Source organism: Lipotes vexillifer, unplaced genomic scaffold (assembly GCF_000442215.2).
Source record: "Lipotes vexillifer unplaced genomic scaffold, Lipotes_vexillifer_v1.1 scaffold22, whole genome shotgun sequence".
Taxonomy (NCBI): domain Eukaryota; kingdom Metazoa; phylum Chordata; class Mammalia; order Artiodactyla; family Lipotidae; genus Lipotes; species Lipotes vexillifer.
This window is the reverse complement of record NW_006779050.1, coordinates 3,672,681-3,687,509: the sequence shown is the minus strand read 5'-3', so window position 1 is coordinate 3,687,509 and position 14,829 is coordinate 3,672,681. Positions and strand designations below refer to the sequence as shown.

General features: G+C 36.8%; 1 protein-coding gene across 2 annotated transcripts in view; it reads left to right on the top strand.

Annotated features, from left to right (window-relative positions):
* Window positions 1–14,829, top strand: part of ARHGEF38 (Rho guanine nucleotide exchange factor 38) — a 157,568-nt gene that overhangs the window by 36,722 nt on the left and 106,017 nt on the right. For both annotated transcript variants that reach the window (XM_007452164.1, XM_007452165.1), the window contains exon 2: window positions 3,567–3,748. In XM_007452164.1, the coding sequence (XP_007452226.1) occupies window positions 3,567–3,748 (182 nt within the window). The remainder of the gene's footprint in view (window positions 1–3,566; window positions 3,749–14,829) is intronic.

Below are 14,829 nucleotides of genomic sequence, written 5' to 3'. Positions count from 1 at the left end.
TGGGCTCTCAGTGGAGACTGTCATCAGTCTTCCCCAGCCATGCCCTTACCTTCAGGTGCTTTTTCATCTCTCTAGAAGACCAGGGTTCTCCCCACACATACTCCCAGCTCAGGAGAGCTACCCAGGATTCCAATCACCAGCTCTATTCTGAATTTCCTCCATGGGCGATGCCCCAATTTTTCCTTCTCGTCCTCTCCTATCTGAACACAGCTGTCCACCCACTTTGGAGTCATGCATTTTTCTTGACAAGTTGATAACTATGAAATAATAAGATAACTGTTTGCCCTAAGGGGCGGAAAAGTTCAAGAGCTGAGAGAAAGAACCCTGTCGTTCCCATGCCTGTGGAAATAACTAACATTTATGTGGTTTTAAAGACCTTAAGGAGCTTCCACATACTCATTTAATTCAGTCTTTATGATAACCCTGTGATGGTTTTCATTCCTAGTTTACAGATGAGGAAACTGAGGCTCTGTGAGAATAAGTACTTTTTTTTTTTTTTTTTAATCCACCAAGTTCTCTCTGTGAACAGTGGCAGAGGTGATCTTAAGTCTGGTTATCCTTTCCCCAAACTGCAGCAAACTCCTTTAACTTAAGCAAACTTTCTTGGCCAGGAATTTCCACATATGTTACTCACGAAATCTGTAGCTAGAACAGTGAAAATTTATCATCACTGCTGGAAAAATAAAGCTCGAGGTTAAAAGAAAGAGATTGGGCAAAGGGAGGTCACTTACGTGGTACCGTTTTCACTCACAGTAGCATATTTCAGTTAAAACTATCTAAATGTCCTTTTAGCCTCCATTTCCCTTTAGTTTTGACACAGTCTTGTAGTTTATGCTAACTACTGGAAAATAGTCATTCCTAAAGATTTATTTTTCCTTCTTTCCTGAATACTTAGCTCCTCTGTTGCTTTATCTAGAAATAAAAGATTATTATGGCTGACTGCTGATTTGGGTGATCTATATTGGTCATATTCGTGTGTTACAAGTAGTTTTACATGTAAAAACGTAGTATAACTGAAATGTAAACGTTTTAAAGGTTGAGAAGGATCTTATAAAAACAAAGCTTGTGCCCACAATGCATTGCAGAGAGTTTGTTGGTTTAAGAAATGCAAACAGAACCCGGATGGGAAAATGATTGTTTTCCGGAAACAATTGGAAAATGACCCGAAGTCTTTGTTCCCACAATAAATTTGAGCCAAAAGAACAAACAAAGGTAGCTCTCAAGATTGCTCCACTCTGAATTCTCTAAGAAGGTTTTTAATCCCTGAAGGGAGAAGTTTCTGAAGTTGAATATCTTGACTGACACTTTATTTCCACCCCTGTGACCCCCTAACTTGATTCCTAACAAGATATTGAGCAGGATTGGAAAATCTAATTTTTAATTAATAAAATCTGATATTGTACATTTAAAGTGCAGCAACTGGAGAAATCTGTAAAATAAGTTAAATTGATATAGTAATTGAGTCCTGGAATTGAGAACTAAAAAGAACCTGAGAATGTATTTTTGGAATATTTCTTGGCCAAAGATCAGGAAAGACTCCCTTCTCCTTGCTAGGCCCCCCTTATTTGCAAGGCACAAAATGTTTAGAACTTGGAAAAGCAGACATCAGTTAGAACAGATTTTCAGCAGTGCCCCTTTTATTTTTGAGGTAATATTAAATAATAATTGAATACTATCCATACTGGTTTGCCAGCTCTCTACTAGTGAAGTTTCTGTCTGTGAGCTATTTTATATATCCCAGGAAAAGAGAAGCCCCATCACTCCCCTCTCTGCCCTCTGACTTCCAGCCCCCAGCCTTTTAGAAGGAGCAGCCAAAGGTAGGCTCCCAAAGGTCACAAGGTCCACTTGTTAATACAACCTGTTCACTGCATCTCTCCTCGCCAGTGACCTGCCTTTCTCTTTTATATCCAGAAGAGTTCATAATAGTGACGCCTAATTGTAACTCTTCCTGTAGAATTAGGGGTGCTGAGAGACGGGCTTTTTATACCTTCCAATAAAAGTATCATAAATTAGGAAGAACCCCCAAGTTCTCATAACACAGATCAGGATATGAAGGCTCCTTACCTGATTCTCTTCTTCAATAACTTATGTAGATTATTTCTCTGGCACTGAATGGCCTAAGCCTTGTAAAACCATGTGCTATTAAGTGCTGTTGGTCAAATCCTTCTTTCCTGATGAAGGAAGAACAGTTTCCTGGCAAATGACCCAGGAGCATATTCACCTGCAAGTCAGGATTGTCCAAAGGCCAATCTAGTGCACCTTCCAAACTAATGCTGGAATTACCACCACAGTATGCTTCCCGAGGTTTGATTATGAAGCCTCTGTCGGGACTCCTGAAATGACTGGGCCAGGGACAGAGGAATGCTCACTATTCTTAGTGTCTCTTCACATTCTAGGGGCAGTCTCTTTACATTGAACCATTAACTCTGCTATGATAGTATTTCTCCAGTTGTCTTAGCTCTGGGGTCAGCCAAGGGAACATCCTCTCTTTATTTCCATTTCCATAAGTGTGATCTGTGCACTTTTTCCCCCATACAGAGTCTTTCTAAGCCCTTTTATAAAGCTCTACCTCCTTAGGAGGTAGTGTCAGCATTAGAGATGTCTTACACATCAGTTACTAGAATCATATTAGTTTTAAAGGAAATAAAATTACTTCTGCAACTAGAGACTACAATGAAAACTAAGTTTGTGACATCAAGCTTGAAGCAAATCCATTTACACACACACACACACACATACACACTGCCCCACTATCTGTCACTGCTCTGATTTCATCTGTGACCTAGTTGTGGCTTCCAAAATTTTACAACACCGTGGGGAAGCTCATCCTCGAAGATATTTAGCTTTCTTACATTTTACTTTATATAAAACCTTGGCTACATGTGAGGCTTCCCATTTATCTCAACATCTCCTCAGCACTGTGATTTTTTTAATTAAAAATTTCCGTTTGGCAGCTCAAGAATTCTGAAATAATAAGGTATGCATCCCATTGAAGATGAGCTGTGAAAATCTTAGTTGAAATTTGTTTAACCTACCACTGCCTCACTCCTCAGAGATTCTAACTGTGAACTGAAAGACAAATCTCAATCATGTACAATTGTTTTCCATTTCATGGAGATTTGTATACCACCCACTGAGAATGAGAGGCAATTATTTTTAATAATAGAGACAAAATTGGAAGGTGTTCCACTTACTAATTAAAAATCTTCCCTTGACTTAAATGTGTCCAAAAGAATTTCTGAACTATGATTTTATGCATTTTATCTCTAGCTGAAGACCGGATTTATAACCTAATATAGTAGCAATGGGATATTTTAAAGACTAGACATGTCAAATATTTTTTAACTGACCTGTTAGAAGTATTCATTCTCACACCTCTTCCTTCTCATAGTTTCATAGGATTCCAACCTTAAGGGAAACTTCCACACATCACTTCCCAAGAACACACGTGAAGACACTCTAAGCCTTTTCCCTTGCTAACAATAATCCTGCAGTGGCGTTGTTTGTAATGAAGGAACCAGAAATCTCAACAGAATGCCTCACACGTACATGTTTTCATTTAACAGAAAAGATGACCCCACAGGCTGGGTGTTCCATGGCTGAGACCCTAACTCAGGAGAAGGAACATCAGAGAATGATGGCAAAGCGTTCGAAAATCATCAAGGAGCTGATACAGACAGAAAAGGACTATCTCAATGATCTAAACCTGTGCATTCGAGAAGTGGTTCAGCCCTTGAGGAATAAACAGGTAAATGCAACTTCGAGGGTCCTCCCTGCCACCACCCATATCCTAAACAGCACCATGAAATCAGCACTCAAGTGCATCAGGGTACCCTCTGCCACAGCGACGGTGGAGTGATGGGCCTCTTCCCCTGAGGCCCTGGGTGTGGGCTAGCAAAGGCATCCCCAGACTCAGACTTCTGTCAACACAGGGACACCCAGAGTCAAGGAAACTGTATTCTAAACTATGGGGGAAAGGAAACTCAGTTTTTGCCATTTTGAAATTTCAGTGTGTTCTTTCTTGGATTCCTGTGGAACTGCTAACAAAATGTGAGCAATGAGTTTTTAGCAGTTTAGGAACAGCGCACTTAATTTGATCCAAAGAAGTCAAGGTTTCAGAAGAGAAAAATGTGGGGGTTTTTTTCTCCCCTACATTGAGAGCTCAATTAAACTTATGACTATTAACTGAGTAAAATTCAACACAGAAATTAAGCTGAATGTAAGATTAAAATTTTCTCTTTGATAGGACTGTCCTCAGACAAAACTTGAGGTGTTTGTAAGTTAATCATTCTCCTTTTTAATCAAGGCCTTTTCAGGGAATTTCTTTCAGGCAATTAGAGTAAAGGTACAAGGATGTTTGTGTGTGTATATATATATGGTCACTAGAGCGGTAAGTGGTCCTCATATACAATTCAAACAATATACAAAAACCATAAACCATAAACAAAAACATAAACAAAGTAAAAATGATCAGAAATTCCACTACTCAAAGATAATCACTATTTACATGGTTGGGAACATCCTTTCAGACATCAGTTTGGATACTTACATATCAACACACACATATATATTTTTACATAAATGTAATCAGAACCACACATGCTACTTTGTAACATACTTGTTTCATTCAGCGGTCTGTTGGGTGTATCTTTTCATGACCACTCACACTTTGCAATGGTTTTCTACTGTTACTGATGCGGGGAGACACATATTTTGGGTACTGTCACCTTATCTGCATAGAATAAATTCTTAGAAGTGGAATTGCTAGGTCAAAGGATATGCATATTTAGGATTTTGATAAAGATTGCCAACTGACAACCAAAAACTTGATACTGTTCTAATTTTCATGCCCACTAATATTGCTTGAGAGGGTGCTTCTCTGCAGCCTCTTTAATGCTGAGCATTATTGGTTTTACAAACAACAATGAAGACCAGGTGCCTTCGATTTCTTCTGACAAATATCTTCTTATATATTCATCAGCCATTTCTATTCATTTAATCCCTATTCATATCCATGTCTGCCCTTTAAAAAAATTACGGCTTGTCTTTTTCTTATTGTTTTATAAAACCTCTTTTTACATTAGGGATATTCTTTTTCAACCCCACATGTTGAAGCTAATTTTCTCAGTTTGTCCTTTGCCTTCTCACCTTGATTAAGATTAAAAAGTCAAAACCTTCTTTATGGTTTATTCGTTTGTTTTTGCCGTGTTTAAGTGGGCGGATGTATCCAACTTTGTGGATTCTGGGTTTGGCATCGTAATATGTACCCCATGATTATAAAAATATGGTGAGTCAATGGTTCCAGCATCAATTATTACATCTTTCCCCCAGTACTTACAACATCCAGAAGCAAAGTTTATATTTCTTAGCACAAGACTCTTCTCAGAAATAATAGAAAAAGTATCTGGTCTACAAATCAGGGAAAACCAGTGTAGATCAAGGTGACCTTTGATATAAAAGGGTATTTTTTCTTTGTTTGGTTTAGGACAATGTATAAAGAAAAGTGGCAAAGCAGGCTTGGCATATTTCCTCATAGGGAGTGATCTTTAGTTTTCTTCCCTCATGACTTTTTATTAGGTACTTACTATTTGTTGGGTTCTGTTCCAAACACTTCATTAGTATTCTGATTTAACCCTCTCGGAGTTCTCAACTTAGAAGGCAACTTTCTGAATCTGGAAATTTCTTAGTAATTCTGTAAAAGTGAATAACATTCATGGTCATGATAAAAATTTGCTCTCAAGTTTCATTGCTAAATATATAAAAATATTTTTGGTGTGTTTTTCATTTAATATAAACTAGCTGCATTGATGCAACCTCTATTCTGGCAGATATCTGTAATTATTCAAATAATTATTATTCAAATTATTATTCATAATTATTCAAAAATTGATTTTAAATGCACGTGGCTTTAGACTCTACCACTATCTACCCTCCCTTACGGTACAGTCCTAACCAGTCACTCCTATCTTTGAAAAAATTTAAACCTATCTCCATGTATCCATAACTTCTCTCTCTCTCTACCTAATTTTGCCATCCATTTGTGGTCATTTCAACATTCAGGCAAACGATCTACGCAGCCTCCCAGCCTCTCACTCAGTTCTTTGGTTTATATCCAGCGATCTTTCCTCAACCCCATCTCAGCCACTCGTTCCAGGGCCACATCCTACAACTATCATTATCAATAACTTCACACCCTCAGAATCAGAATTCCAGTCTTACCGTTCTCTAACCCCCATGTCCTCTCTTTCAGCTCACTCCCGCTGCTATAGCCGACAATTTCTTGGTGCCGCCAGGACTTCCACCCTACTGAGCTCATCACTGCCTTTTCACATGTTCATCAAGCCCACACCTGGTTTAGTTCCCATGGGTCCTTCATTTTAAAAATCACTCCTTGCAGATGAACTCAATTCCCTTTTAGCTCTCTCTTTCCATTTACTTGCCTGAAAAAACCTGCCCTCCATGAAGTTCCATTTTCTGCCTACTTTCCACCTTTATCCATGCAGCTGAACCAGTCTCTTAAAATTCATGACCATTTCCTTCAAGTGGGCCACCCAGTAATGTCTCTGAAAGTATTCTTTCACATCTTTTTCTTGCTCCTCACATCTCAAACACTCCCTCTTTTCTTTGAACTCTCAGCTAACACACTTTTCCATCATTTCACTGAGAAAATAGACACAGTAAGAAGGTTCACACACTTCCATCACCAAGTCTACCAACCTACCTGCATCTCTACCCATATAACCTGGCCAGAAAACTTCTCTACTAATGCAGAATTCTACCCCCTCAAGTTTACTCCAGAATTTTAGTCCTGACAGTGTCCTTTTTCTGTCCTGCATAATTGACTTTACTCTCCCTATTGGATCTTTCTCATCATTGTCTGCTATCTTAAAAAACAAAAACACAAACTCTCTCTTGATCCTAAAAGAATCGTCTATATTCTCTATCTTTATTTCTTTCTCTTTTTAAGTTGAATATGAAGTATTTAATATGTATAAAAGCAAAGGTGATTAAGACATGTTTCAAAATAAGCACAATTTACCAAAATTCTGTCCCTGTGATGAGTTAATGATCAATATAAAAAAGACTACATATATAAGAAAATACCTCCCTTTAAATTCATAATCCATTTTTGTATCAAATGGAATAAAATGTTTATTCAGAATGAAAAGGTTCTCAATTTTACACCATCTACTACACTGGTGCGTTAAACTGGTGTCACCAATATACATGCCATTGCTGAGCTATACTCTTGTGTATGCTAATTTTTTGTGTTTTCACTTTTGTTGTCTTTCTTATTTTTTGCTTCCTATGTAACTCTTAGGAGCAATTCTAAGAATTGGTGTTTCAGACCATGTAAAATAAAATGTTTCCGTTATGGTGACATGTCGTTTATTTATTTGGCATGTTTAACTTTGGCTCTCAATACTTTGAATTACCGTTCTCGTAACTCTAACTCATATTTCCTTTATTATGCTACTGGGATTGCTTATAGCTTCTTGATTTTTCACATCTGGCACTTCCCTTTGTTTAGTTATCTTTCAGTGCTCTCTGCCTTCCGCCTTGTGGAATTTAACTTCAGTCCAGTAATCTGTATGTCTTCTCCACTAATGTTGTAATAGCAATCAGTGGGAGGTTTCTAAGGTCTCATGTCTGATCAACCTTTTCCCCACTTCTTAATGCTTTTAAGCTTTGGTTAAGTAAATAAATGCTCAGGAATTCAGATGATCCTTATAAACATTTATATGCATGCTGAGGTAGTTAATTTATGCCACCAGTTCGTTAACTTTACCACCTTTTCATTGTTCATTAGGTTTTTCATGTCTTCCTTCCCTCCTAAGCATTTCAGTACCATGGGCTTTGCACACAAGCCACCTGTCATCAGTTAGTGTCAAAATTTAGAAATTAACACATACAGTTTTCATGTTACCATGGAAATGGTCTGCAAACAGTGCTTAGCTAAACCAGAGGCAACATAATTAAATATTTTACATGTACAGGTTAGGCTGGAAGGGACTTTGGGATGTCATCTGATGGATGTCTTTTCTCTTGTTCAGAAGACTGTCTTTTCTGCGTTGTATTTCCTCCATGTCTTCTTTCTATGCAACTGATCCATGTCTTCTCAGTCCCAAAAGAAACAAGTCAGTTTATAAAAGTGAATACAGGAAGAAGGAAGTTGAAAACTGAGAAAAGCACTGTTTTGATTGAACTTGCATGAATGAATCAGGGTACAAATGAATGTCTGGACCCAGCGCTTGACCGACACCTGTTTTGTGATAATTGTAGTTATAAAACTCGATCTTAATTTCAAGGTTTTTCTATAAACAAAACTTCACCTAACTGAAAGCAAGGTCAAATCCAGCAGTTACATCTTCTTTAGTGACAGCACTGTGAGAGGTTTTGCAAAGAAGGCAAAAATTATCTACAACATTCAGTGTTGAGACATTTGGTGGGAAACTGGTCCTATTATTTATTATCCAAACAGGGTTATAGAAGAGAATCTACATTTTTGGCAGTAAGTCAAACTAAATCAAAACCAGAGTAAATTAACCTAACCGTGGAAAATGATTTTATGTGTAAGGAAAGGACCAAAAAGGTGATTGAAAATAATAGTTAGAGGAATTTAAATACATGTTTTTACCTTTCTTAGTTTTTAATTATTTTTTTATTTGTAAAATTCACATAATACAAAAATACCAAAGATCTCAAGGACACGATAACATCTTACAGCTATTCAGTTTCCTTTTCTAGAGGCAAACACCATTACCAGCTTCTTTTTACCCCTCCAAGCGTATTCTATTTATGTATATATATTTGAATACACATTTAGTCAATTTTCATCTATGTAATAAGAAAGTTATATGTATTTATTTTGGATTCACTCATATTTGATCTAATTGTGTGAATTATACTTGACATTTTGTGTTTTCTGAAAAAAGGACAAATAATTTTGTACTGACAAGAGCTCAATTGGAATTTTCTGTTAAAATTTGGGTACCCTTGGGCTCCCTGGTGGCGCGTGGTTGAGAAGCGGCTGGGCCCATGAGCCATGGTCGCTGAGCCTGCACGTCCGGAGCCTGTGCTCTGCAACGGGAGAGGCCACAGCAGTGAGAGTCCTGCGTACCGCAAAAAAAAAAAAAAAAAAAAAATTGGATACCCTTTACGGCAGCAATTTTGTAAGTAATTTTCATTAGAAAAAATATATAGAAGAAAATAATCACCTATAGCTTTACCACTTAGAAATAAGCACTATAAATATTTTGGTTTATTGTCTAGGTATATACAGATATACCCAAATATTTTGTGAAATTGTAATCATACCATAAATACCCTTATGGAACCTCTTCCCCCTGAGAAATATATTTACATGTTTTATTTTAAGCCATAAATAACAAAAAGTAATTTAAATGGAAAATACTTTATTTTCTTTATTGAGGGCCCATAAATTTGAGAACAATATCAAGCTCTCTCTGTATGCAGAGCCCCTTGATGGAAAATGGTGCCCACAAGTATTATCATGCAAGTCTATGTGTCATGATGGCAATTGTTCTGTGTGATATATGTGACCTATAATACGCCGTATTGACATCCTACCAAAACCCTCTCCCTCAGTGGGTGAGGGGAGGCCTGGAATAGGAGAACATGAAAGACAGGGAATTAGAGAGGACAAAACTTTAACTTGTCCTTTTTTTTTTTCAAAAGGGCAAGGAAGGGAAGGGACCACAGGGCCCAGGGAATCCGTTTCCTGCTCCTGTCCCCTACTTGAGTGAAGTTGCTATAGCTTAAACTATGATACCAACCCTGATAGAGAAGCTTATGTGTGAAGAGAGAACACAGAGCAGATAAAAGTATCTCTGAAGGGGGACGGGGAGAAGGAGGGTGTAAGTACATAACGATAATAAAAATACTGTTCAAATACTGTAATGTCATGAAAATCTGTATATAACAGAAAGATGGCCATGGCCCAATTGATGTCCTATGAATTTTAAGCTATAGTTACTACATTTTAGTTTAGTGAATGATTTTTATTTTCCTTAGGAGTTTGCTGTATTTTAAATGGCTCCCTCCTCACCAGAATGAGTCCATTGCTGTCTTATATAAAGGGGACTCTAGCTTCAGCACATGTTCTGGGAATTTCTCAGGCTTCCATTTTCTGCCTTCTCATCTGAGGTTCCTGGTTGGACATTCCTGGTGTCTGTCTTGACCCCTCAGATCTCGGTTCTACCTCAATATCCAGGGCCTGGCTGCCTTTCTACCTGAAAGCTGCTCCCAGGAGTTATACAGAGCACAGAGGCTGGGCAGCAGACCCTTTGGACAGCCTGCTTGTCTCACAATTTTAGTTTTGCTCCTTGGATGCACTCTCTAAGATTACTCTTAGTGCTGTTTGAATCGCCTCCTTAATCCCCTCCCCAGCCCCGCTCTCAGACACCCACTTCTCCAAAAGAGGAATTCAGATAATGAAGTGAAATGAAACTTTGCCAATTTCACTGAACAAAGAACAGAATTACAGTCATGATAATTCACTGAAACACAAGATAAAAGAACCAAGGTAGAAATATTTTATCTAGTAATTATTAAAATATACCCAGCTTTCATTTATAGATAGATAGGTAGATAAATTAGGTTTCTCAAAGCTATTTCCTCTGCATAACAAATAGAGGAAATCATAGGTGAGCAAATATCTATTGTCATAAATCTTTAAGTGTCATAGGACTCCTGTCAAAACTGTCTTCTCTAGCTGTCACCTTCACTAAAAGACTTTTACTGTTGTCAGAAATAATAGTCATTCGCTTTTGCTTAATAGGCAACCATGCAATTTTTGCCCTCCTGTTTTTTCTATTACTGTACCCAGCTACCCTTTTTTTTTTAAGACTTAGAGCACTTTTAGGTTCACAGCAAAGTTGAGGGGAGATGTTCCATATACTCCTTGGCCTCACGCAGGTATAACCTCCCCCATTATCAACATCCCCCACCAGAGTGTTAGTTTCGTTACAACTGATGAGCCTACATTGACACATTGTTATCACCCAAAGTCCAGAGTTCACATGATGGTTCATTTTTGTGTTGTCTATAGGTTTTGACAAATGTATAATGACACGTCATTATGGTATCGTGGAGGGTATTTTTACTGCCCTAAAAATCCTCTCTTATTCCCAGAATGTCATATAGTTGGAATCACACAGTATGTAGTCTTTTCAGATTGACTTCTTTCACTTAGTAATGTGCATTTATGGTTCCTTCTTGTCTTTTTATGGCTTGATAGCTCATTTCCTTTTAGGGCTGAACAGTATTCCATTGTCTGGATGGACCACAGTTTATTTATCCATTCACCTACTGAAGGGCATCATGGTTGCTCCCAAGCTTTCGCAATTATGAATAAAGCTGCTACAAACAACAATGTGCAGGTTTTGTGTGGACATAAGTTTTCATTCCACTTGGGTGAAAACCAAGAAGCATGATTGCTGGATCATATGGTAATATGTTTAGCTTTGTAAGAAACCACCAAATTGTCTTCCAAAGTGGCTGTAGTATTTTGCATCCCTGCCAGCAATGAATGAGAGTTTCTGTTGCATCACATCCTCACCAGCATTTGGTATTGTCAGTGTTCTGGATTTTGGCCATTCTAATAGGTGTGTAGTGGTGTCTCATTGCTTTAATTTGCATTTCTCCAGTGACATATGATGTGGAGCATCTTTTCATATGTTTATTTGTCATCCATATATCTTCTCTGGTGAGGTGTCCATTAATATCTTTGGCCTATTTTTTAATCGGGTCGTTTGTTTTTCTATTATTGAGTTTTAAGAGTTCTTTGTATATTTAACAGTCCTTTGCCAGATGTGTCTTTGAGAATATTTTTCCCATTCTGTGGCTTGTTTTCTCTTTCTCTTGATATTGTCTTGCATGGAGCAGAAGTTTTTCATTTTAATGAGTCCAACTTATCAATTATTTCTTTCATGGATCACGCTTTTGTTGATGTACCTAAAAAGTCATTGCCATACTCAAGGTCATCTAGGTTTTTTCCTATGTTGTCTTCTAGGTTTTTTTCTTAATAGTTTTGCATCTTACATTTAGTTCTGTGATCCGTTTTGAGTTAATTTTGTGAAGGGTGTAAAGTCTGTATCTGGATTCATTTTTTTACACATGGATGTCCAGTTGTCCCAGCACCATTTGTTGAGAAAACTATCTTTGCTCCATTGTACTTCCTTTATTCCATTGTTAAAGGTAAGTTAACTATACTTGTGTGGATCTACTTCTGAGCTCTTCTATTAATCTATTTGTCCCTTTCCCAATACTATACTGTCTTGATTACTGTAGCTTAATGGTAAGGCTTGAAGTCAGGTATTATTATTCCAACTTTGTTCTTCTCTTTCAATATTGTGTTGGCTATTCTGGGTCTTTTTTCTCTTCATATAAACTATATAAACTTTAGAATCAGTTTATCAATATCCACAAAAGAACTGCTGGGATTTTGATTAGGATTGCATTGAATCTATAGATCAAGTTGGGTGGAACTGACATCTTTACAACATCGAGTCTTGCTATCCATGAACATGGAATATCTTTCCATTTATTTAGTTCTTTGATTTTTCTCATTAGAGTTTTGAGCTTGCCTTAGATAGGGCTTGTACATATTTTGCTAGATTTATATCTAAATATTTCATTTTGGGGGATGCTAATGTAAATGGTGTTGTGTTAGTAATTTCAAATTCCACTTGTTCATTGCTGGTATGGAAAGCAATTAACTTTTGTCTATTAACCCTGTAAACTGCAACCTTGCAATAATCACTTAGTAGTTCCAGGAGGTTTTTTTGTTGATTGTTTTGTATTTTCTACATAGAAAATAGTGTCATCTATGAGCAAAGACAGTTTTATGTCTTTCTTCATAATCTGTATACCTTTTATATCCTTTGTCTTATTGCATTAGCTAAAACTTCCAGTACAATGTTGAAAATGAGTGATGAGAGGGAACATCCTTGCCATGTACCTGACCTTAGCAAATATGCTTCAGGTTTCTCACTGTTAAGTTAGCTGTAGGTTTTTTGTAGATATTCTTTGTCAAGTTAAGGAAATACCTCTCTATTCCTAGTTTATTGAGAGTATTTTTTATCATGAATAGGCATTGGATTTTGTCAAATGCTTTTTCTGTATCTATCATATGATCATGTGATTTTTTTCTTTTTTTAATCTGATGTGATGGATTACATTAATGGTTTTTTGAATGTTGACCTGTCACTGCATACCTGGGATAAATCCCACTTGGTCATAGTGTATAATTCTTTTTATACATTTTTAAATTTAATATGCTAATATTTTGTTGATGATTTTTGCATCTCTATTCATTAGAGATACTGGTCCATAGTTTTCTTTTCTTGCAATGTCATTGCCTGGTTTTGGTATTAGGATAATTCTGGTCTCATAGACTCACCCAGCTACTCTTTCTGTCTCTGTTAACTTCCAAAATTTTCAGATTGTATTCTAGGCCTCAAATATATTCCACCTTAGTTCGCTAAGCATAACTTCTTAAAATCAACCCTGTCTCCTCCATGAAATTGCTGTGGACTAAGTGGAATCAAGATGTTGATTTCTCACAGACATGTCTTATTTATGCAAGCAATCACCATACTCCATTCATAATATGTTCTATAATATCATATCAAAATTCAATGCACACATAGTCTTGCAAGATATTGCAGTTGGAGGAACTTGTAAAGGGAACACAGGATCCCTCTAATTTTTTTTTTTACAACTGCGTGTGAATTTACAATTATTTCAAAATAAAAAGTTTAATTTAAAATTATAATGCCCTTATTTTTTCTTTCTCTCTTCCTTTCTCTCTTTAACTATATTATCCTTTTAAATATACATGTAAAATTTTATATGCAAGAATGAAAACCTTTCCTATGACTCTACCTTGTTTATTCTGCCAAACTTTCCAATTAATTATCTTTTTATTGTGATTTCAGGGAGGAAGAGACTACATTTTTAGTATAAGGATACACATTAAGTTGTTTAGAAGAAACTTTGTAGTATATAATGATCTCCCAAGTATCTTGGCTCTTTCTCGTGCTATGCTTAGAATACCAGAAATCTTTCTGGATTGTAAAACAAATGGAGGAAAAAAACAAAGTCCCTCTCTCCACTTCCACCTCCTTCTCAATCTAGTCCTTTCCCCTGCAGAGTCCAGCAGCTCCTGGGGTCAAACTTCTCAGTAACAGGACTTCACAGAGTGAGTGCAGAGATAAAAGCCAGGCTGATAATATGAAAACAAATGCTGCCCAGAGAGTCAGAAAGCACAGCACTTTATTTTAGTTGCTATATTAAATTAAAGTCTGGAAAAAATCAAAGCAATTCCTGCTAACTATAATTGAGATGCTGGGAGTAATGACTCAGAAATGCACTTGAATTTCTGATTCTGCTTTGTACTGACTTTTCTGAGCTAATGTGCTGACTTTAAAGTACTATACTCTTGCTGGAAATCTTCTTGAAACATTGATACATATATTCTTCAATCCTCTAAAAATACTGAATTTCATGGTTACTGTGATCACATCACAATGAAGAAACCCATGATCTATATGGCCAGGTTAGAACTCCATGTTTTTTAAGATCAAAGACCATTTTCACTTTCTTTGTGGAATCTCTACATTTATTACATAGTCTGAGCCATTGTTCCTCCATTATAAGGTCAAATAATTGATGTTACATTAGAAAAGTAAAAAAAAAAGCAAACTCAATGAAGTTTTCCTTACTTTTTAAAAAGTTTGTCAGTCAGGTTGGAAAAGTCTATAGTTGTAGAACATTAAGTTTAAAAATAAAAATCAGCTTCCCTGG